Source organism: Phalacrocorax aristotelis, chromosome 2 (assembly GCF_949628215.1).
Source record: "Phalacrocorax aristotelis chromosome 2, bGulAri2.1, whole genome shotgun sequence".
In the NCBI taxonomy this organism is placed as follows: domain Eukaryota; kingdom Metazoa; phylum Chordata; class Aves; order Suliformes; family Phalacrocoracidae; genus Phalacrocorax; species Phalacrocorax aristotelis.
In genome coordinates, this window is record NC_134277.1 from 115716330 (window position 1) to 115738238 (window position 21909).

A 21909-nucleotide genomic window follows, 5' to 3' on the forward strand; every position below is an offset into this window, starting at 1 on the left:
TTGTTCTCCTTTACATTGCATTTCTACTGTTGTTTCTTTTAATTTTAATTGTTAAACTGTTCTTATCCCAACCCACGAGCGTTACCCTTCTGATTCTCTCCCCCATCTACCGGTGGGGAGTGAGCGAGCGGCTGTGTGGGGCTGAGCTGCCGCTAAACCATGACAAACTGGGACACACAAAACCTCAGATTCTCTGCCCTGAGGTTGCGCTCTGGTGATGGCCTAGTGTTCTTCTGGCTGTAGCCAACACTGAAACACTTCCATGCTGCAGCTTCCCCCAGCACACAGCTGCTGTGCTCCTGGGGGAAGGAATGAAAGTTACTCTAAGTAAGCAAAGCCCAGTTCTGCATAAAGAGTAACAGGACAGGAGATAAAGCCCTATGGCTTAAAAAAAAGTGGCTTTAGTACACAACTGCTTCGAGCCATCAGTGGTTGCCCAAGAAGCAAAAGCAAACACATAGTAACTGCGCTACGGAGACATGAACTTTTTTTAATGAAGACACATTGTTGATCACAATTTATTCTGAAGTCATGAGATGCCAGCAACAGAACAGACTGAGTCAGCAGATCAGGCTGGACAAATACTTGATTGTAGCCACGGCTGTTGGCTCTGGGCAGCAGCACTGAGTTACGCAACAAGGCAACGGTTTCTCTTCCACCTTCCTAACAAAACTGCCAGGTAAGGCAAAGGATGGACAGCTATCGAAGTGTGGTATAAACCATGCAAGAGTAACAAATGTGAGAATAGGTGTGTAATAAATACTTGATGACATTAGAGAGGAAGGAGGGGGAAGGACAACAGGCTTGCTTAAAAAAAATTATCTTCTGCAAGACATTAAAGCTATTTTAAGTATTGTCACCACCACAGCAGGCGGTCCAGTCCAGCAGTGACCGATTGGTACATGGATCAGTTTTGAAACAATAGCCCTCTTCACATGAAAAGGTTTGAACAGGTTATTTATCCACTTGCTAAAGCTCTGGGGTTAAAGAAATGATCAGTAATCAACATTTATTTCACACCTAGGCAGAGTGACTAAAACTGAAGACTACTGTTCAGCTTCGTCTTCAATTACTTCGATTCTGCGAGGCCCGTAGAGTAGAACGTAAGCTATATGCCAGTCTCCGCCCCCAGATAGCCTCAAAATATCTTCAGGTGTAACAATGCTGACTTTGTCATCATCAAATTTAATCCATTCATCTGCAAGAAAAACAAGGATTATCTGCAATTTAGGTACACAAACACCCTTGGATGTGAACAGCCCCTCAAATGAAAGAAGCTGTGAAGCGTGGTTAACACTGCTATGAATTTTTTTTTTTTTTACCTTGTTTCCTTTTAACCCAAGACACGTAATGCCCAGAGGAACTCGATCTGCCCTGATGTGTTAGCACTGCCTGCAGGTCATAATAGCCACAATTATTGGAACCAATATCTGAAGAAAGAGGAGGAAAAAAAAAAGTTACATAAGTCTTACATGAACAGTTTTAGCGTTTTTAACAGCATGCAGACCAAAGACGCGTTAGCCCTCCTGCAGCACCGTAGCAGTGTAAAACCCCATTTGCAGCAAGGTTCTAAGTCACTGTAAACTAAAATCAGCGGCTTTCAGCCAGGACAGCCCCTCAGGAAACAGAGAATGTTGGCCATCTTCACAACGTAAATATGCATCCTGGGAGTAATGCAAATGCAGCACGCTTAAAGCATGAAAATGATGATGTTTGGTCAGGAAACCTGGACAGGTTCAGCCCACGCTTCCTTCAAACACCAGCTGCTGCCTCCATTCAGGGCGAGCCATGGAACTGCTCGGACCGACATGAGCACGGGCTGCACGGCGACATGGCTGAGAACACCCCAGTGCAGCAGCTCAACCCACCCCGCAGTTAGTTCAGTTCCGCTATTCAATTTTTCCAATGGAAAAAACTGGCCAATACGGAAGGTGCTGAGAAGGGTGTTACAGTCCCCAGCGTGCCTTAACTGCATTTCTCAGCACTCCAGAATACTGTTTTCACTGTGCTCTCGGGCTAGTCAAGGCCCCCCACTGCTTCTCACGTAGCGTGTCACACAGAAAGCACCTCACGGTACCAGTCTGGGTAAACACGGCCTCCAAAATAATTTCTGCAGTGTCCTCAACATGAGGGTGAAGGCGTAGGACATTCAAGCTCTGAGCCCCCCCAGAGTCAGGCAACACCAGCACCGCCACAGCGGTTTTAAAAGTCCAATTCAAGTTTTTTTGTTTTGATTTCAGCTTTCTGACACCCACTGACAAGGAAGCGCACGAAACAGCTGCACATCCCATGCAAATGTCTTTTGACGTGTGTGTCTTCTCTGTATCATCAACCTGACAGATGGATGACAGTTACGTCTTTGACTATCTCAACAGCATTTTTATTTGCCTAATCTTTCTGTTACTTAAATTTCTGTCAGTTTCTGAAGACTGATTTTCAAGGGCGTTAAAAATAACCAGGGTTCTTAAAATAGTCCTACCATCAGGTCCACTTAAACATTAGTAAATAGAAAGTTACTTTAAAATAGATTTACTTCCTTGTACTCACCATCAGGAAAAGAAAATGGTTCATATTTAACTTCTTTCTGCCCACCATCACTTTTACTAGACTGAATAACAGAAATGCACTGAATTAATGTGGATCGGTTTTCAGAAAGCTTTAGCACAATCATATCAAATACCAATTCTCCATTAATTTCAAGATGTTTCTAAGCCTAAACATTTTTTGTTCGACTTGAAACAAGTTCCATTACTGCATTTCTAGCTGGACATCCAAAAGCCTCATCTAAACAAGAGCACTTTTTAAAGCAAATGCGTAACCATTTTTGCACACATTGCCCAGACTGTTTAGCCACCAGAGTTACAGGCTTGGAGCATGAAAACAATTCTGCAGCTGGAGACTTTATTCCTTGTTAGGGACTCGCTAGCAGCAGAAGTGGCAATAAGAAATTACCAGAGACAGACTCCAAATGCCAATCCATTCTGTTTTAAAATAGCACTCCTTCCTTGCTCCTAACTGTGTAAAACAAGATGCCAGCCTTATTCAAATGTTTAAATGAAGCTGCCAGGAGTTAGGCCAGGAAAAGACTAGCAAACTTAAAAAAAATTAACAAAAAAAAAGGACAGTTTTAGTGTGCTTACTTTTTCTCTTCATTAAAGAAAGGCAGGTCAGTTTTAGAATATGTGGAGAGGGTAGGAGATGAAACCACTTCCCAAGCTTTGAGAGCACAGCGTTTCAGCTCACTAGTACATACATTCTAAACATTATCAGTCAGACACATAGCAGTCCCTTGTATAGCTCTTTCCAGTTGGTGAGCTGGAAATGGCTACCTACACTCCACTGAACAAGTGACCTGCCAGCAAGCAATCATGTTTGAACAGAATCATTTTGTGTAATTCACAGAAAACCTTCAGGCGTAACACTGGTAAGCAGAAGCGCTACAGTCTAATACATTTTGAAACAAAAATGTAAGTGACAAGTTTGTCTACAGCGTATAACGTTTCTCATCAAGCAATCATACCAAAGCAGATACTGCATTTTCATGAAAATACTCAAAAAAGATCTAAAGCTCAATGAGTGCTAAATAAGAAAATTTATTTAAGGAAGTCAAGTTTTCTCTAGTCCTTATTGGTACCCTGGTTTCAGATGTATGGCTTATTTAATCAAAATGTCCATGAAACTGCCAGAAGACTTACATTCTTTGGCTGTTGATTTACTTTTTTGTCTTCTAAATCTTTGAATTTTGATCGATAAGAAACCATTTTTTCCTGGAGGTCTGGAGTACACAGCTCATACACATCCAACATAAGAGGAAATTTAACATCCTAGGAAGTAAAAAGCACAAAAGATTATTAGTATGACTTGGTACTCCACATTAAAGCGTTCTCCCCTGGGAAGACAACACTAAGTCCAATGAAACGCAAACCTCATCACATTTATGACAACTCGATCTACTGAAACATTCCTGACAGTACTTACTTAAAGGGCTCCAGTACTTTCACAGAAGAATGTCTCATTCAGTATAAACAAACCATCATAAATTACTACATTCAGTATAAATACTTGAATTCTTTATTACTAGCTGTCATACTTTCATACTACAGAAATACCTGTGCAGGCCTAAGGAATAAAAAGCATGCAGAATGACTGTACACTTGCAAAAACATCAATTTGTGTTACCAAACAACCTTCTAACACAGTTAACATGTGCCTTCAATCTTTATTCCCTTGCTTCTCTTGTCAGGAACAGGCATCATCTACCACGATGCTTCCTGGGCAGCCCCGGAGGTCTATCAGCCAAGGCCAACAGAAAGCAAAACCGGAACGTTCAGCTGTTTGCAGCTGGTTCTTGCATTTGTCAACCAAAGCTGGACCAAGTAACTAACACAGGAAGTGTTTCTTAGCGCAAACATTTCTCAGCAACTTTAGAACACTGTCCAGTGACCGAAAGCATGGCCCTCTCCTTAATTAAACACTGGTGAAGAGAGACCAAAAAACATCCTAGCAGTATTGGACCACATTGATTTCTGTCCCTTACCACCTCCTCCTCCAGTAGCATTGTTTGCCACACATCATCACAACTGGGAACAAAACTACTTTGTACTTAAGCAAAAAAAGGGCACTGTTAATATTTCAAAATGCAATTTAAAAGCGAACTATTTAGTAAATAGCCTTCAAGTATTAGTTGCCTACCTATAACAAAAACTCATTGAAAAGCATAAACAGGAATTAAACTTCAGTACACAGAAAACTTACCTTAAGAACTTTGGCGTTCACAGATTCTTTCTCTTTGTAAAAAAATCTAACCATCTGAATAGTCAGATACGCCGGTAAGCGACTAATTTTAGACTGTAAAAAAAAATTTAGAAAAAGCTATTACTTCAGATGTTCACAGATCCTTTACACCTTAAACACTGCTCATCCTAAATTACAGGCTATTCTGGGAATGTGTTTGTACGCAAGCACATAGGACTATAACAAGGCTTCCTATTTTCAAGCTCTGTGTAGTAGTGTACTCAAAGAAATAATTTTCAACTGGCCTTAAGTTTCTTGGTAGTGGATATTCAGATGCTTTATAAATAGAAATCACATGCTACTGCAGCAATAACTTTTGTGTTTTGGGACAGAAAATTGACAACAGTTAAAAGAATCATACATAAAGAGAGCAACAGAAGTACCACTCACAGATTTGATATACAGTGCGTTTCTCTGCAGTGTTGGAGAGAGTTTGGTGATTTCCTCTTGAAGACGCTGTTAAAAAAAAAGGTAGTAACACATATGTTCATCATAAAACACAGCTTAAAGAAAAGCACAGCATGGATAAACAAGCCACCAGCTAAATCCTGTTCTGCCAGTCTCTTCTGTTGCTATCAGTCATTACGACACAGAGAATTTTGAAATTCCTTGGCAGAAAGACCATGCCCATTCAGTTGTTCAGCTCCAGGATCATTCCTGAGCCCTGACAACACTAAGTTTCTCTCTGCAGAAATTTTATTCTACAAGAGTAGAACTTGCAACTGAAAGATCTGGATTTGGTTACAAATGCGACATGTCATGGTTGGAACACAACTAAAAACAAAAAAAAAGTCTGACGTTTCTTGTGACAGGAATATTTGCACGTTTCTCCACTCTCAGCCTGAGGCAGAGCCATATATAAGGAGCCAGGTGGCAATACTCCGCTTCCAGGGCTTTCCAAATTCAGGGAAAGACTGACCTGGTTGTTAGTGTTGTGACTCTCTTGCTACAGGCAATCCAGTGTAAGAATTCTAGAAGGCCCTTTCTTTATAATCTGTGAGCATTAACTATCTTATCTTACTTTTCATTCTAAATTCTGTCAAAACAGAAAAAGGAGAAACCAAAATTATCTGAGAACCGTGCAACTTGGTCCAGTCCTGTACAAACCAGATCTCTGCTTCCATCCCTGCTCTTATAGAAATACTCTGCAAGAGCAGTTACTACAAGGTTTTTGTATTAGTTCCTCTCCTTCCTCCTTCAGACTCTCCAAGAAAACCCTGAAAACGTAAAAATATTTTTATAATATATATTTATATAATATATATTTATATATTAATTTATAATATGTATTTATAAATATGAATTTATATATTATATAAATATAAATATATAATATGTAAAAAGCACAGACTATTTTAAGAAGTGCGACTTAAATAAACAGTTTAAAGATGATGATGTGACATGGAAGGGTTAACACCCCCTTCAAATATGCAAAAGTAAATGTAAGCTTAATTGTTTCTTTTTTTTTTTTTTCTTAGACACAGCAACCAAAACGCCACTCTATTTTAAAACTGTCTTTTGGGGAACTGTTTACAACATGATTAAATCACGATATCACTTAATCTGAAGTGAAAGTCAAACAAATAGTTTCAAATTACATGTAACAAGTTGGCTTGCACAAGGTTACCTGCATGGAGAAGACCACACAGGGTCAAGAAAACACTCCGTTGAAGTCTGCCTTACATTAACATGCAATTCAGTTTCACTTCCATCTTCCCACTGAAACCCCCCAAAAAACCTTGGAACTTTGTAAAGCTTGGGCAGCAGACGTCAATTCCAAGTCACGGATTAAAAAAAACAGGTCATTCAGAATCTCAGTTAAATAAAAAAATGGTGTACTGGCTTACCAATTTTAGTCCTGTAAACAGGTATTTCACTTCTTGATTGATAAAGCAGCTAAGCTGAAGTAGGTTCTCCTTTCCTTTAGTTACTTCCTCTTCTTCAGCTTCTGTACATTTCATGCTTCATGAAATTAAGGAAAACCATCATGCACCAAGAGCTGAGCTACTGCTCTAGTGAAAAGAAGATGCTGAACAGCACTGTAACTGAGGTAACTGTGCTTGTGCGTCAATAGTACTTTACTTTCTGTAGTATAAAAACGAAGATTTGAAACAGCCCTTCCTTCTAACCAATCCGTTCCTTTTTGTCTAATGACAAGTGGTAGCTGAGGCAGACAGCATGCCAAAAAAAGTAAAATAAGGTTTTAATCACCATTTAAGCCTGTGAGGCCTGCTTTATTCTTTCTTCCTTTCCCACCCCCTGCCTGGACACAGATCATACTAACTTGCTGCCAATACCAGGTCTTGAAGCTGTCCTGCAACATCATGCTCCGTTACTGCTTGCAGTTAATCAAGGTCTTCTATTCCTGCTGCTGGCCAGACTTCCTGTTTCTTTCAACACACACAGCCTCTTTTCTCTGCCTTGTATCTGTCCACTTCACTGAACCAAAGTCTATTTCTTCATTATTTTCTACACATTTTTCTAATCGTTCTGTCCAACCTCTTGTCTTCTGTACTTCCGCCACCAATTCTCTTCTCTCATCCACTTCCTTCTAACGAGATACTTTTCTGACTGATCTGAATGCATCTATTCTACAAATGCTGCCATAATCACACTTGGAAGGCTTGCAACACGACTTTTCTACCAAGTGTCTTCCCCCTGCCATTAGCCTACGCATCATCCCTCTTAGCTACTCATTCTGTTCCTCCCAACTATTTCAGGGATAGATAACACACATCACAGTACAGGGAGAGAGACGCATGACTCTCACCTTAAAAAAGGCCTTTACCCTTCATTACTACCAAGCGATGGGATACAGTACCTCACCTAAGGGGATGTTTCCTTAGCATTTCAGATGAGCAAAATGCACAATATAATTATTTCTAGAAGTGGTGGCCAGTTTAATGATGGCCGGGATTTTGGGGTGGAGAAGTAGAAAAACAGTTAATACTCGGCATAAGATGTGTGCTCCATGTGGCCTTTTTGTTCTTGCTATAAAAGAAGCTACTAGAAAGTTGTCAGCTGCCTTAGCTTCCTAATCATCTAACAGTGTGCAGCTAATCTATTTCTTAAGAAATCAATCAAGCTATCTTTTGCCCACATTTAGTATGCCAACTGTATCAGCAACACTCCCTTACAAGCCAAAATTAAAAAGAAGTTATTTAGGAAGATAATTACTTTTATTTGGATAAAACATCTCAGCATCCTTGAAGTAGGTAACCAGCAATCTTCTCTGGGGAAGAAACCTGGTATTTAAATTCAGTGGGTTTTCCTGTAAATTTCCATTACCATTCTTCTTCCCCACATCATCCTCTCTCTCAAAGTATAGCCAATCTTAACTTTAACTTCTGTATTCTCCTGCTTTACATCATTCCCTCTCTTCCCCCAACACACACCTTTGTTTTCTATACTATTCCAAACGATGCTCCTCACCCTGCCTGCACACAACTGCTAAGTGTAAAATTATTCTCATTCTTTATGTCTTGCCTTAGTCTTTAGGATACGCTGTTTCAAATTCAATGCTGAAGAACTGATCGATTAAACTCTTCTTTTTCGAAGCTGCTGGTGTAGCTCCAGAGTCTGTCTGTAAAACAAATTGTCTTATGTTGTAACTTTAAACAGCACATAAAGACAGTTGTCTTTGCAGACAAAACAACACTATTTAAATCCTTTGAAGCCTATTCCTTCGCCTTTCTGTAGGTCCATTTTCTCCTAGTCAGTCAATCTCCCTACACCCTATCAAAGTTTCAAAACAAATGCATTTATAGCATCCTGTTAAAGCCACTTCGAAGCATATCAGCAAGCAAGATTTCAGTCAAAAAGTCATACCTCTCTGCCTCCAACTTAAATACGTCTTAAATTTTAGAGTAGTCTATCAGATTTTGCCCATTGCCAAGACTCTCCAGAAAACAGTTAACAAAGAAGATAGCCAGTCTGGTATAGTCTTGAGAAAAAAATTTAACTAACTTCTTATCAGATTGACTAAGTTAGCTGTCTGTTTGAAACAGCATTCTTGGCTACAAGTAGCACAAAGATGATTTGGTTTGGGGTTTTCTGGGGGAGTTTTGTGTTGTTGGGGTTTTTTTGGTGTTTTTTTTTTTTTATTCTCAGAAAAAAAGCTCTTACGTGCTACATTCACAAGTTATGAGGGCCTGTTGCTGCATTATCACAGTCACCACCGCCCTGGTCCAACACATGACTTACAAAGCCCAAAAGGAAACTACTCCTACAGTACACTCCACAGCATAGCTCACATAGGTAGCGTTAGGCTGATCAGACACATCAGAAAGCAGTTTCACCTACTGGATTATAGACACATGCTAAAGAACTCACAAAACAGATAATCCTTAGCAAAAAACACATGAATCACAAGTACAATATTATAAATCCTAAGTACAATATTATAAATCCTAACCGGTTAGAGTAAGACTACAATTACCTCCATAACTGGATCACCTTCTATGCCTTCCAACTTCTGCTGTAGTACCCTCATCATCTGCACCCAGCATTCATTGGCATCCTAGGAAGGGAACAGAAAATTAAATCTGACTAGAAGCGTTATAATTTAGTATATTAAACCCATCAGTTTTTTACACTATAAAACCAAATGTAAGGATTCCTTAACTAAGAATTTCTCCCTATTCCACCATATGTTTTCAGAGCCAGCACTTGAGATTACATTCAACTTTTTTTACACGATACAAAAGTCAACACTTTACTGGGATAAATTATTTTCACAGGAGAAGGGAAGTTTTAAAATATTCTTCTTCTCAACTTCCAACATACTATAGAATTCTGAAACAATAAGCTAATAATCAGTCTTTACCTGTTGAAGGTACTGGCCTTGATCGCCTTTCTCTGCAAACTGTGGGAAGGCCATATGTAAAAACTGCAGGAGAATGATAGGTGGAATACTGGAGGAAGTTTTATCCATGGAATCAAACAAGTCTCTAAGAGCTTGAAGAAAAAGTAAGTGAATGCTTTGAGAAGTGGAAAAGCAATTCAAACATGGCAGGAAGTTTAAAAAGGATACTAAAACAGCAGCAACATTTAAAAACTCATCATTTAACAGTGTCCAATTTGATCTTTCCAAAGCAGGGACCAAATTTTCCAGGTGGCATAATAGGTGCACCTAAGGTCTCATCTGTGAACATGACTTTGCAAGTGTAAAGCTGACAGTTCTGAGAGTTTGGCACATAGCGCCTTGTCTTTCCTGGCTGCTAACGGGGGAAAAAAAGAATTCACATTTTTGAGCAGTTAAGATTTCATTTGAAACACATCTGAGAAACAATGTTTTCACAAAAGGACTACACCTAGAGAAACAAGAAGGCATTCACAATCTATTCTCTAGAGCAGCTTAAGTTTCACCAACCACTGCGGGGAAAAAAAACTGTCATTTTTCCCAACTGAAATATCTAGGAAATACTCATGCCTACTTTAAGACCCAGGAAAACAAGTATCTGTATGCATACGTGCAGGCAGTTCATAACTATGCGCAATTCAGTGAATGTTACTGATTGCATGACAGTACACATGGCTTTCTTTTTTTGCTCCAGACACACTACTATGTATGTCTTACCTACCCAGGTTACAGCATTTTAAATCCACAAATCGCTTCAGAGACACCTGTTAATCCTCACAACAACCCTGCGAGGTAGGCAACAGTCTGCATGGTCACTAATTCACAAGTGGAGAGACTAATGAATGACACTTTTGAATAAGTGAATATAGGCAAGGTTACAAGGAACCAAGGTCAGTTGCTTCCTCTCTTTAAGAAATATCTTCACTAACCCGAATAAGAGGAACAACTGATATGACACAGCAATTAAAAAAAAAAAAACCACACCATAAGTGTCATGCAGGAGTTCTTGACCAGCTCAGAACCAAAGAATTAATTTCTAATTACTTAAACTATTAAGATTCCTAAAAAGCAGAGCTGTCACCTTAAAAAGAAAACAAGGGACATGAAGTAAAGGCAGTGAAAAGGGGAGGGGCAGGCATGGCTGTAAAGAGTAACCATTGAACTTACCACCCCAAAATTCAATCAGCAGGCATACCCACAAACCGGACCTTTCCTTCCTTATATTGTTTTGTTTTTCCTTAAATGGACTGGTAGAAATCCCAGTGTCTGGCCCAGCATCTTAGTGGGGCAATGAAATAGAGTAAAAAAAGAAAAAGTGGACAAGTAGTACCCTTGTTCAAGTGTAAGGGGTCTAACTAGACTTCTAGTTAGAACTTGGAGATACGGGGCCATCACGAGCTCTCACTTTGTGAGCACCCAGATCACCGCAACAAAGAGTAACTTTCCTTTTGAAGACACTACTTTCTATTTCAGTTATGATATCTGGATCTTTAGGGTAAAGGCTGAGACCACTGATAAAGCATCAGCTACCATCTTAACAGTAATGCTCAGCCAATAAGTCATATTAAAAAAATATCAGTGAAATACATATTCTAAGAGTATGGCGTTAGCCTACCATTAAGTGAAACAAAAAACTGTACACTAAAATATTTCTACACAAAATGATCAGATCAACAGATGGATGGAGTCTGCTTCAGGAAGTTTCAATTACTTTATGCCTACATGCAAAACAGTTAAGAGATATTAATTATTTCTATCTATCTAAGATCATATTTGAATATATTTTTTCCTAGCATGCACCTAGGTAATATGCAGAGATGTATGCTATGCAGCCACTGTCAGAATTACCTTTAAAGATATTAACAACAGAGCAAAATGAATGCCCCAGTCCTAGTAGATCTGAAATTCTTAAGGCATATGCGCTGAAGAAAAATATGCACAGATCTAACCGCAATTTTCATCTGCAGTTAGCAGAAAAACACACCCTAGCCTAAAACCCTGCGTTCTGCTCTAAACACCAACCTGCAGTAATGTATTGAGCAGAGGCCATTTCTCCTGAAGCTCTTAAGGCACCACCATACCTAAAAGAGAAGAAAAATAATTTGTATGCAATTAATGACAATCAAGAAGAGCAGTCAGGTTTTTAAATCATAAAGCAGGCAGCAGCTAGATTTATTTAAATGTACCAAAAGAAATCAATCACCAAAACAGGATTAAGATTTACTGACACCTCAAAGTCTCAGCTACTTTGCAAGCACTGTATGGAAGCAAAGGAAAACTGGCATTCTTGAAACTATAAATAAACGTAGACTGAGAAGTCTAGATACATCACTGCTGCTTCCCTAATCCATTTGCCTCAAAGACTCAATCTACTTTTAAAGAAACTGAGAAAAAAATCTGAATAGAAGCTACCCCATTTCTGAAACACTTGACACTGCTTCTTCAGATACATGGAAAAAAAACACCTTCAAGGATAGATGGCAGATAAAATGCACAGAGATGGAAAGCAGGCAAGCAAAACAGTGAGAGGCAAGATGTTTTTCTAGGGGAGATATTTCCTACACTGAAAAAGTATGGTCGAAGTCCACCCGTGTCAGTAAAACTTACTACTACTCTTTGAGTTATTTTTTAATTTACCAGCTGCATGAGGAACAGCTGGCTTCCTCAAAGCATATAAGCCTTCAAGCAAAAGGAGGGTCTCATGCAAACTTTAATCTCAGGCTGAACTTTAAAAATTCTGTCCATTGCTAGATGATGAGCTGGAAGCTTCCCCGACATACTACAAAACAGGGAGTACCCTTGCGCAGATCAACAGAGCAGCTGGTGAGAAATGAAGCCGTAATAGTAAGCTTTCCTGCTTGAGTCCTTTCACCTCTCTCCCGCTGCCATATACCCTCTCATGCTGTCGTCAAGCAGGGAAGGCCAAATAAAGGCTAAGCCTCCAGGGGAAAACACAACGGCTGCCTGTGAATCTGACTTCCCACAGACAGTGGGGCCACATCTTGTATTGCAGTCTGCCAGTTTCAAATGGGATGGGGATGTCAAATTTATCAAACACACTGATTCAGTGCAGTAACTCAGAGCCCTTTACATGGAAATAAACAGACTTTCCTAAAATGACAGCACTGAAAAAAAAAGAAAAAGCTTTAAAACTGAGTTTCTATCCTTCACATATAGTTCTCAGTGCTAAATAATTAAGGTTCACCTTCTAACAGACTTAAGAAAAATGTGTAAGTACTTAAATAACTAGTGTTTACAGTAATCTAGAATAACCAGTTGGGTACCAATGTATCAAGAAAGCAGTGTATTTTAAAGGAATTAAGTTAACCCTAAGGTGGCAATGCTCTACCTAATCCTCACATTTTTTAAATACTGATGGTTTTCTCATTATAATGCATCTGGAGGACAAATTCACGCTCACAATGCCATGTATTCTTTTTTCCTCCAATCTTCATAATTTCAAGGTTCCCGTAGACTCCTCACAAAAAAAAAAATTTGGTTATTCTCACATTTCAGTCCAGAATAACAAAAAAAAAAATTCAGAAAAGTTATTCTACAACGAGGACAAATGAAACAAAATTCTGTAAGGGCATGTCTTCTGGTCCCCACACACCCACATGACACTAACTCCAGCTTATTCCAGTTTGCCACCACAACACCATCCATGGTCCTATCTCAGACCTTCCTGCTGTACATTCATGTACCAAACGTTGGTAACGTCAGAATTTCATAGCTAAAAACACACCGTGCAATGAAACCATTGAAAAAAATATTCCTCAAAGGAACCGGACTCCTGTACGATTCTTATATACAGAACAAGACCATACAAACTAACACCAGAAAACAGGGTTAGAAGTTCAGTAGCTTTTTTAAGCATTTTAAACAAGTCTTGACACGAACTATTTTTTAGCTAGGCAAAACAAGTTCTCTCCACTAAAAGCCAGTTCCAAAAAATACATAGTCTTAACTTCTTTAAAAAGTACAGACTAACACAGCCACAGGATAAACTTTAATTGATCACTATGTTAACCTTCAATAGATTGGAAGAATAACAGATTGTTATAATCCACACCAGTGTTAAGATGACCGTTCCACAAAATATTTATTTCATAAGCTAAAGAAAACATTTTAGTCATGGTATTTTTGTACTGAATCTTACCTTTTAAGGGCCTCTTTCACTTCTGGCACTGAGCGGATACACTGAACCGTAGCATTCATGTAGCAAGTGTTGCCAAGGTTTGTCAATCCACATGGTAATTCCATCTACCAAAAAATTTACAAGGGCGCTTGAAGGTCTGAGAGAGATGTGCAACCATTTTTGCATAAACACTATAATTTGACATCAACTTCTAAGAAAAGGAATAATCAGAGATGCATAAAACCTGGAATATTCCATCAAACCTGATGAAGTTTTCCAGATCCAATTTCTGATTATATTAATCATTTTACCATTCGGTGCTTTTAATGGACATTCAGGAACGCCCTGGGTTTTTTTCTGTGCATGTTTAGTTTAATGAACATATTCTTCAAGCAGGCAGTCATTCAGAAAGTTCAATTATAATCTCATCCAAGTTTTGACCTTAAAATTCTATTTCCATGAAATTTCCACATGAATACATTTGTACAAAACATGGGTGTTTTAATTAAAATCAGTGTTCAGTAGAACTCTGAATGTGATGAAGTTCATAGTTAGAAACAAAAGCCTTTAAACTCCTCTCCAAAAGTCTGCAACAGATCATTAATTTGATCCTTTCAGACAACTTGTGAATTTCTAAAGTTTAGACAAATGTGAAGGCCAACTAATAACTAAACTAACCAGTTTCAGAAACAACTATAACTCACAACATAATAGCATTTTTTTAAATCCTGCATATTTGAGGAGTTGTCAGGGAAAAGCACGTAGTTTAATGACACTGAAGTAGTACTGCATACCAATACCACTAATTATTTTAGGAAGAGAAGATTCATTTAACAGTGTATTCCATTTTTAATGAATACATGCAGTACAGAAAACTGAATTTTGATGTATAACAAAATTTGACTCAGAGAAATGCCATGTGACCAACTTTTTCAAAATGTTATCTGTCACTGAATTGTCTCCTTGTTTGCCTCTCAGTTACCTCAAAGTCTGTGTATAGTCTGGGTTAGTCTCAAAAATACATAAATATCCTTCACCTTCTGGTGCCGTGAAAAGCATTCAACACCAAAGCACAAAACCAGTCCTAAACTACAGATCTGTTTTCATATGGACATGCATAAAGTATTCCCATTCTGCATGTGCAGTTGACAACAGTCACGCAACTGTTTTAAGTATGATGAAGAGCTCCTAGTTCAAATGACGGATGAGAAAATGAAGCCCTTCAAATTGTAAGAAAGGGAAACAACTCAAACCAAAGTTACTTCATTACCAAAAAAAAAAAATTACACTCTTCCAGACTTTACTCCCATAAAGGAAAACATATAATCTATTCCAATAAGGTCAGATTTGTTTTCATTTTACAGGAAGAAAAAAAGTTTACCTAATACTACTAACACGGACAAACAAAACCCCAAACACACCCCACCCCAAACAACCCCTGTTCTACCTTCACAGATACGAAAGAGGCATGAAACAATTCTGCACGTCTAAAAGCCCTTATTCAGACAAAGTTCAGGACACAAAGTTGTATTGCCCTTGCTGTAGTAGTCTTTAAAAACATCAGCAATATTATTTTTAGAGAATTTTCTAAGCTGCCTCCTTAAAGAAAAAAAAAGCACTAGTTATATGACTTAAATTCCAGACTTCTCATCACTGCTACCATGTGGGTCATCAACGTAAATTAGCATTTCTTTGAGAAGCTATAAATACTAACAGACATTACAGTTCCAGAATCCACTTTTAAGCAACTGTGAATATTTAAAAACTTGCTATTATTCAAAGGTTAGAAGAAACCAAAGTTTGAAATATGCTTACAGCTGAAGCCAACTGCTCCTCTGTCATGTCTTCTACAAAGACGGGTCGAGCAATTGGTTCTTCCGGAAGCGCATCTGCAGAACCCATCATTAATAAGGTCATCCCCTTGAAACACAGTAAAAAATAGTAATAAATATTTAAGGGCAGTTATTTCCGCTTAAAAAAAATAAAATCATTAAGCTCTTGACATATTTCAGCTATTTCCCCAAAAACAAACACAATCTTTCTCTTAGTTTACAGAACTGATACTGCACTGCTGTTTCGTAAGGGTATACCTTAACTTTTTCATTATCTATAGAGTACTTGCTGAAAACAATTCCACAGCATTATCCATGCTAGACATTTCCATTGAGCCTGGTGAGCTTGCCAGCAGCTAACAATGCAAGATTCCAACTGGGACTAAATTTAACATTCATGCAATACCCCAACGTGAAGTATTCAGAAAAGCTCCCTTCCTGATCATGGACCACTAGGTATCAAGCATCTTCCACACTTCAATGCAAATATTCCTCTTTCCCTTGCGTCTTAGAAGATACCTTGGAACCAAGGATAACTGAGCAGCTAAATTCTGATTTGAAAGAAGCTGCAATGTTTGAGCTTCTCAAATGACAGAATCGCATGTTCTCAAATTCAGAACTCTCTAAACAACAAAAAAAACACCCCATATCTTTAGCCTTGAATCCGGGGAAACACTTCAGACAGATGAGGTAATAATGAGGACCACAGCTCTGAGTTCAGAATTATTTTTCCCACCTGAAAAGCAAGTAGGAAAGGGAAGTGCCATCCTTTGGTCTGGCAAGTTCTGAGAACACTAAACTAACCAAAAAGTGAAAAATAACCAAAATGACCCCATTAGTGTAGGCATGAGGACTAACATTCAAGGCGGGGGACAGGGGGAAGCAATCAAGTTACCACGCTTGCTAGACTAGCCAAAGGAGAAGTTTTTCAGCATTCAACAGGAGACCATCTACACGATAAGATCTATCAAAGGGGGAGAAAATGGCTATCTGGGGTGTTAAAAAACACAGTGCTAAGGAAAAGGATGGACAACAGAAGGGAAAGAAACTGCTTTGGCAGTGTAAATAAATCCCTAGAACTTGTATATAACATTATTAAAATTAATAAAGGCAGCCGTTAGCGTAACAGTATGCAGAAAAGGACAAGAATATTAAGTACTGGGGTTTTTGCTAAATGACTTTGCTACAATAGCTGCAGCTACAGGCTGCTAATAGATGCTTGCAAACTAATTACATGGGTAAGAGTAATGCTACCTAATTCAATCTGCTCAGAGAAGAGCTGGAGTAAAACCTGTACTAAACAGATGTTACAAGATACCTACAGAAATGAAAATGACAAAAAAATACCCAAACAAAAATCTCTCGGATTCCTTATTACAATATTTTATAGGTAAGAAACACAAACATAAAAAGTAAACACATTCACTTTTTGTTTTCTTTTTGAACTAGTCAAAAGTACGAATAACCATTATTAATGGCTTTGTTTTTAAACAGCAGCTATTTAGTACAGGAGCACAAATTTCAGCAGGCTGACAAAAAAAAAAAAAAAAGGAAATAGGCAGAGCTGTAATGGTTGTAACGCAACCATTTTCCCTGCTGGGAAAGTACAAGCGCAACACACCACAGACAGTGCCCAGGGTCACAAGCTCTCCCTAAGTAATATCACTTCTTATTATGGTCACAGACATACAACATGGAAGGATCCCTGGTTCAACCCAGAACAGTTCTTGTAAGAAAGATAGATATGCTCCCAAGTACTTCAGGAAGACAGGAAGATGGTGTGATCTTCCTACTGATGCTAGAAAAGGTTTTTTACAAATCAGTGGTAGGACTTTAAGAATGCTAAGGCATGACAACTGTAAAATTATTTTTCATGAAGGTCTGATTTTTAAGAAAAAATTACCCATTCAAACAGAAATAGCAAGAACTTTAGATGTCTTTAAATACCACAATAAAAATCAAACTAGTAAAGTCTACTTATCCCTCAGAACTTACATTCTTTATTTTTAGGTTCCCCCAGTCGTCATCCTGTATTTGAAATTAAATAACAGACAAGTTCATTATCTTGCAGCAAAAGACAAGCATTTTCATTAATATTAATCACATATTTATAAATATTTAACTACGTTTCATCCATGATTCCACAATCTTAACTGTGTACACATCATCAAATCTTATCTGACAAAAATAAAAAGCAGCCAAGTCATCTTTTCAATAAGGTTCTTCATCTGTTATTCAACACCACTTAGATGTAAACAACTTGTTGTAGGAAAGCTGTCTATATCACATCACAGCAACAAGCCTCCAGCAAAGAAGTACCAAAAAAGCTTTTCTTAAATAATCTAAAGGCAAAAAGTTGCATTCAGGCTCTGAACATTAAAAAGGAATAGGGAAAAAAACCCACCACACAGAGGACTGTTTGGTATAGAAGAGTGCAGAAGCATTTTAAAACAGCAGTGTACCTCCCAACCATTTAGCAGGAAACTTTTGCCAGTATTTTCTCATAGTAGGCAACGAATCATACAGAGTTATTTCTGAAAAGCATAGTCAATTTAATACATACAATGAAAAATCTTCTGGAGGAACACTTGGAAATATGGTCATTGCTCATTACCTTATAATGTAGTAAGGTTAGAAATCATATAAAAACCGCACAGATTCCTACCTTCAGAGTTCCTCCTTTAACCATAACCTTCTGTCTAGCTGGCTGAACTCCGGTCAGTGCAAACAATTGGGCTTTGAAGACCATTGGAGGTTCGTCAGTGTTAAGCTCCACACCATCAAATTTCTCTTTTCCCCATTTCACATTAACTGCAAACAAAATGTTTTGAAACTGGATTATTTCCTAATATACGAGAACATAATAACCAAGATTTAACACAGTATTCCAAATTCCAGACTTCATACCACCTCAAAACATTCTGGTTTTAACTCTAAAGCTTGTCAATAATCAAGCTAAGGGACATCTTAGTGTGTCAGCCATCAGAACATACTATTTCCCACAAGTCTAAAAATAGTCTACAAAACAACTGTAAGCAACATATATACTGAAAGAGTTTGCAAGCCACAAACACATATAACAGCATCAGAAATTCCTTGAACGAGTCTTCACAAAAGCAGCTCGAAAGCAACTCTCCCAATGTCTTGGCACTGTTCATTGCATACAAATTTCTGAAGGAAGTTCAGACATGCAATTCCAGTTCAGTTTTCCATAGCATTTCCTTTCTCCTCCAACGGCAAACAATACCATGTTCTTTAAAAGCAAAGCTACTCTTTGATAGCCGTGGTTTTGGCTACCAGTGTCGCTCATGTGGAGCTATGTGAGGAGGTAAACGTGCCTCAGGCCAAGCCCCATAAAGTAGCACACCTCCTGCTTCCTTTCAGAAGAAGGTTAACCTCCCAGTGCCATTCGCAACACCATCACTGCTACCCTCCTCGGTTTTGACAGTGTTCACACAAACAAGGCACCTGTGTGCAAATACGGCCAACAGCCTAGCATAGGTTGCAGGTCCAGACACCCTGACCCTAATAAAGGTGCAGGACTGGAATTAAGTGAAGTGAAATTTGGCCACACGAAGCGTAGCACTCAATGCTGGAAACAGGATCACCAGCATTAGGCAAAACGCCACAAAGGCATGTTAAATTCACTTTGGTAAAGCTAGTACCAACGAAGAGCTGACAAGAATGCCTGGAATAAACAGCATGTAACCATTCTTTAAAAACATACCTTTGATCACTTCCAAACACTATCACAGGTACACAAGGCTACCCTAACAAGCTGCAGTTTTGCTGAAAATCTGCAAAATATAGCACTCAGTAATATCCTGTGTGCACAGTAGGTGACTGAAATACCATGCTTTAAGAAAGCCATATCCGTCCTTCTACCCGTGCTCCAGTTTTAAATAAATATACTACGGTAAGTCTAGGTTGTCACAATTTTAAAAAACCTTCCAAGAAGGTTAAGATTTCAGAAGCATGCAGTGCTCATGGTGGGTAAAAAGGAAGAATAACTTACTCTCAATTACCCTACAAAGCAACCCAAATGACTGACTTTTCAGTATTTCTAGCAGAAAAGTACCTTCTGATTTGTCCAACCTTCTGACTTTTTTTAAAACACATTTATTATTTTGCATATTTAAGACCTACCAAGCACAAGCTTTTCCCCATTTTCCAGGAAATGAATGCACTCAGTCACTGAACAAGTCAGCTGCACAAAGTCTTTTAAGTTTTGCATTTTTGAACAGTCATGCATCTGCCACTAAATACGCAGAAGAATTAGAAGTTATTAATCTGTAGTGTTGCTAGTTTTATCAATTCAGCAGTCAAGAGGAGGAAACAGAAGAGCACGAGTGTTTGTTCTTCAGAGATCACAACTGAAATTTCCTCCAAAAGTTTCCAAATGAAAGGAGAAAATTGTTAGTTTGAAAACAATGGAGTCTAAGAAAGGACACATTTGCCCCACTGAACAGAAAACACAGCTTATGCTGATGTCCTACAGTTCAGGAAGAGTCCTGTTATACTGACATCAGGATCCCAGTTTGCCAACCCCAACTGAAGAAACAGCAACACAACTGCGTACAGAGGCCTTCTACAATCTGTTCCTCACGTACTAAAAAGCCCCAAGAGGCCAGACCTGTGAAACATAAACAAGCCAGGAACCGGTTCCAGAAGCGTCATTAGGGGTTTTGCTCTTACAGTCTTCACTGGAAACTTTCCTTCACAGCAAGGAGGGTAAGGGGGATGTGATGTAACTTAAAAAATGTTAACTCCTGTGGTTTTAACTAGGAAATAATGGATTTAAAAGAGAGGAGGCAGATGCACCTAAATAAATTTGGAGGTGCGGATGCAGAATCACGGCTCCCTTGACAGACAGCAGCGCTTATCTTAATACACACCAAAAACGAACGAAGACAGGGCAACAACGAGGCACGACCGCACGCGTGTGGCGCCCGTTCGCACGGCCGAGCCTCGCCGAAAGGGCCCTCCCGGCCATCAAGAGTGCTCTCCCCGTCCCCGGCCGGGCCGGGCCGCACGTCCCAGGGAGCTCCCGTCGCCGGGCTCGGCGGCGGAGAGGAGGACGGCGGGGCCGCCCGCCTGCCCTCACACGGCAGCGGCAGGAAGGGTCTGGCGGGGGCGACGGGGCCGCCGGGGAGGGCGCGCCGCTGAAGTAAAGGCACCGGCCCCACGCCGCGGGCGGCGGCGCGGCGGGCCGGGGGCGGGCGGTGGGGCCGGCTCACCTGAGAAGAGCGGCATGGCGGAGGGGAGGCGGACGGGCGGCGCGTCGTGTCTCGGGAAGGCGCGGTGGCGGCGGGCGAGGCGAACGGTCGGCGGGGAGCGGCGTTAGCGGGGAGGGAGTGGGCGGGCGATGGCGGCGGCGGCGGCGGGGCGGTGGCGTCCCTCCCTCCCTCGGGGTCTCATTCAAACCGGCCCCTCGGGATGACGCTGCAAGCGGGGCCCGCTCTCCGGAAGCGGGGTGGGCTGCGCGCGCAGCGCCGGAAGGGCTGGGCCGTGAGGGGAGGGGGTGATCGCGAGGCGCGGTGCGGCCGTTACCGACTGCTCGGCGGAGCAACGGCCGTGCCTGAGGGAGGCGCTGCCTGCCGGACCGGAGAAGAGAAACCGTTCGGGCCGTGCGGGCGGTCCGCGGGCAACGGTGGCTTGTCGGGGGAGGGTGGCGCACGAGTAAAGCATGACTCAACATCGGCTTCAGACGGGCGGCTGGCGCAGAGCCGGGCCTGATTAAACCGGGCTGCGTGCTGACCGGGCGCGGGGACCCCGCCTAAGGTGGCTGGGTTGGGGTGTGGAGAGAGCCCGGCCCCCGGAGCGGGCGGAGGGGCTGGGAGTACCGGTGCTGCTGTGGGGCCGGGGTGGGTTTACGGACGTGGTGGTGGTGGTGGTTTGCTCAAAAGCTGCGGTTGCGCGAAGGCTGGGGGGAAGGAAAAAAGGCTGTTGTGGATGAAAATATGTTTGGGCTACAGGAAAACGTGGAGTAAGAGATAAAATGGTCAATAGGTGAGTTTTGCGAAGGAGAGAGGGGGTGACGAATCTGCCAGCAACTCTTAGGTGTCGGTGATATGGGACAGATAAGGAATGCTGAAGGGTAGGTGTGGTGGCAACGGCGAGGAGCCTCGAGGACAATAAAAAACAATTCTAAAGATACTAAAAACAGTAGGTATGAAGCCATGAGTCTCAACTTCTTCTGCAAAAGCTCTTGATATTAGGTTGTGATTAAAGAAACTAAAGCAGTAATGAAATATGTAAGAAGGAAGAGAATGCTAGGAAGAAAC

At 40.4% G+C, this 21909-nt stretch overlaps 1 protein-coding gene across 1 annotated transcript; it reads right to left on the minus strand.

The window, feature by feature from the left end:
* Positions 1 to 470: 470 nt before the first annotated feature.
* On the minus strand, positions 471 to 21211 carry USP14 (ubiquitin specific peptidase 14). Its single transcript, XM_075084789.1, has 16 exons — positions 20863 to 21211; positions 18291 to 18436; positions 17621 to 17653; positions 15609 to 15713; positions 13815 to 13918; positions 11678 to 11736; positions 9620 to 9750; positions 9233 to 9313; positions 8298 to 8377; positions 6642 to 6756; positions 5185 to 5250; positions 4756 to 4848; positions 3696 to 3824; positions 2548 to 2608; positions 1323 to 1430; positions 471 to 1198 (listed from the first exon to the last, which is right to left on the minus strand). The coding sequence occupies exons 1-16, from the start codon at positions 20876 to 20878 to the stop codon at positions 1047 to 1049; spliced, it is 1479 nt and encodes a 492-aa protein (XP_074940890.1). The 5' UTR covers positions 20879 to 21211; the 3' UTR covers positions 471 to 1046.
* Between the last annotated feature and the right edge of the window lie 698 nt (positions 21212 to 21909).